Genomic DNA, 1,985 nt, shown 5'->3' with positions numbered 1-1,985 from the left:
AAAGGCTAAGAAAAATTAAATATCTTATGTTCTTTTGTAACAACATGGACTTAATTATGAAAACCTACATCTAGTTTATTCAAAATAAGGATTATTTTAAATTTTGGTATATATTCAGTATTTCTACCAATTAGCCATGAAAATTACAAATTCATCTTATCTGACTGAATTTATGCTATGATAATTGTATCTTCTTATTTAATCCAAATATTTATATCTTGTCAATAGCAAACTCATGTCATTTTATCCCATTTGTAAAAAGTGAGGAAATATATCTAATCCAGAGTATAACACTTTAACTGTTAAAAAACCAAAGCAAGGAAAATTTATTTGTAAAATACTGTGAACTTTCAGGGAAACATTGTACCATTTATATTCATACCCAAAGATGTGGGAAGCAGAGAATGAAATGGTGGCATAGAGACAGTCACAACAATGGATAATTCTTGTTGAGCTGTAGTAAAGAAAATTCCTTGGCATTTAGGAGAAGAAAAAAAAAACTTCATATCTAGCTCTATTTTATGTCCAAGTGCATTCATATGATGGAGAAAAAACAGGTCAGAAAACACAGCTGGTTTAGATTCAGAGACCTTTTGCACCTTAGTATAGGATACAGTTGATTTTAATAGAATATTATGTTCATGTATCGATAGATGTCCATGAAGATAAAGAAATGTAATTTCAAAATAATCATTACTGATGATATTTGAATCCTCCCAGGAATGAAAGAAAGCCATCATTGAGATTTTTTAGAGAAAGAAAGAATGTTCAGAAATTAAACACAAGTCAACATTCATAATAATGCCTTGCTTTCTTGTGGTACCTATAATGTATTGTACTATTTGAAATCTAACCTCCTTCTCTTCTGTACAACTACCTGTAAAAGAGGTGAGATACATAAAGACTAACTGCATCCATTGCAGAGGGCTGGTCCAATAAAGCAATGAAGTACTTTAACATGGAATTTGAGCTTTCATCCCTCAGATATATCATGTTTCTTTTCTTTTTTTTTTTTTTTTTCAGACAAACCACATGCCCCAAAACAAGCTACATTGACAGGAAAGATGAGCAATGTAACAGAATTCATCCTGCTGGGCCTGACCCAAAATCCACAACTGCAGAAACTCTTATTCACTGTGCTTCTACTGACCTATTTGATCACACTGGCAGGTAATATGCTCATCTCCATCACCATCTTCATCAGCCCAGCCCTGGGCTCTCCCATGTACTTCTTTCTGTCCTGTTTGTCCATTATAGATGGTTTCTACTCTTCTTCCATAGCACCCAAAATGATCTTTGACTTGATCTCTGAAAAGAACACCATATCCTTTGGTGGCTGCATGACTCAGCTCTTTACTGAACACTTTTTTGCTGCAGCTGAGATCATCCTGTTAATGGCCATGGCCTATGACCGCTACGTGGCCATCTGTAAGCCCTTGCACTACATGACCATCATGAACCGGCAGGTGTGTGGTTTCCTGGTGGGGGCTGCTGGCTTCTTGGGGTTTATTCATGGAGGGATACAGATTTTGTTTATGGCTCAGTTACCATTCTGTGGACCCAATGTCATGGATCACTTTATGTGTGATTTAATTCCTCTCCTGGAGCTGGCCTGCACAGACACCCGCACTTTGGGGCCCCTGATTGCTGCCAACAGTGGGTCACTCTGTTTGATCATCTTCTCCATGCTGGTGGCTTCCTATGTCCTCATCCTGCACTCCCTGAGGTCTCATAGCTCTGAAGGGCGCCGCAAAGCCCTGTCTACCTGTGCCTCTCATGTCACAGTTGTCATCTTATTCTTTGTACCTTGTTCATACCTGTACCTCAGACCTGTGGCCTCCTTCCCTGCTGACAAAGCTGTGACTGTGTTTTGTACCCTAGTGACACCTATGCTAAACCCTTTGATCTACACCTTCAGAAATGAGGAAGTGAAAAAGGTTCTGAAGAAGCTCTGGAATCAAATGATGAGAGCTGATGAAAAATAA

At 38.2% G+C, this 1,985-nt stretch overlaps 1 protein-coding gene across 1 annotated transcript; it reads left to right on the top strand.

Moving 5' to 3' along the window:
- The first annotated feature begins 1,064 nt into the window (after positions 1-1,064).
- On the top strand, positions 1,065-1,985 carry LOC143391680 (olfactory receptor 4C45-like). The gene has a single exon (XM_076844440.1). The coding sequence runs from the start codon at positions 1,065-1,067 to the stop codon at positions 1,983-1,985; it is 921 nt and encodes a 306-aa protein (XP_076700555.1).

This window comes from Callospermophilus lateralis, chromosome 2 (genome assembly GCF_048772815.1).
Source record: "Callospermophilus lateralis isolate mCalLat2 chromosome 2, mCalLat2.hap1, whole genome shotgun sequence".
NCBI lineage: Eukaryota > Metazoa > Chordata > Mammalia > Rodentia > Sciuridae > Callospermophilus > Callospermophilus lateralis.
This window is presented reverse-complemented; position numbering and strand designations above follow the sequence as displayed.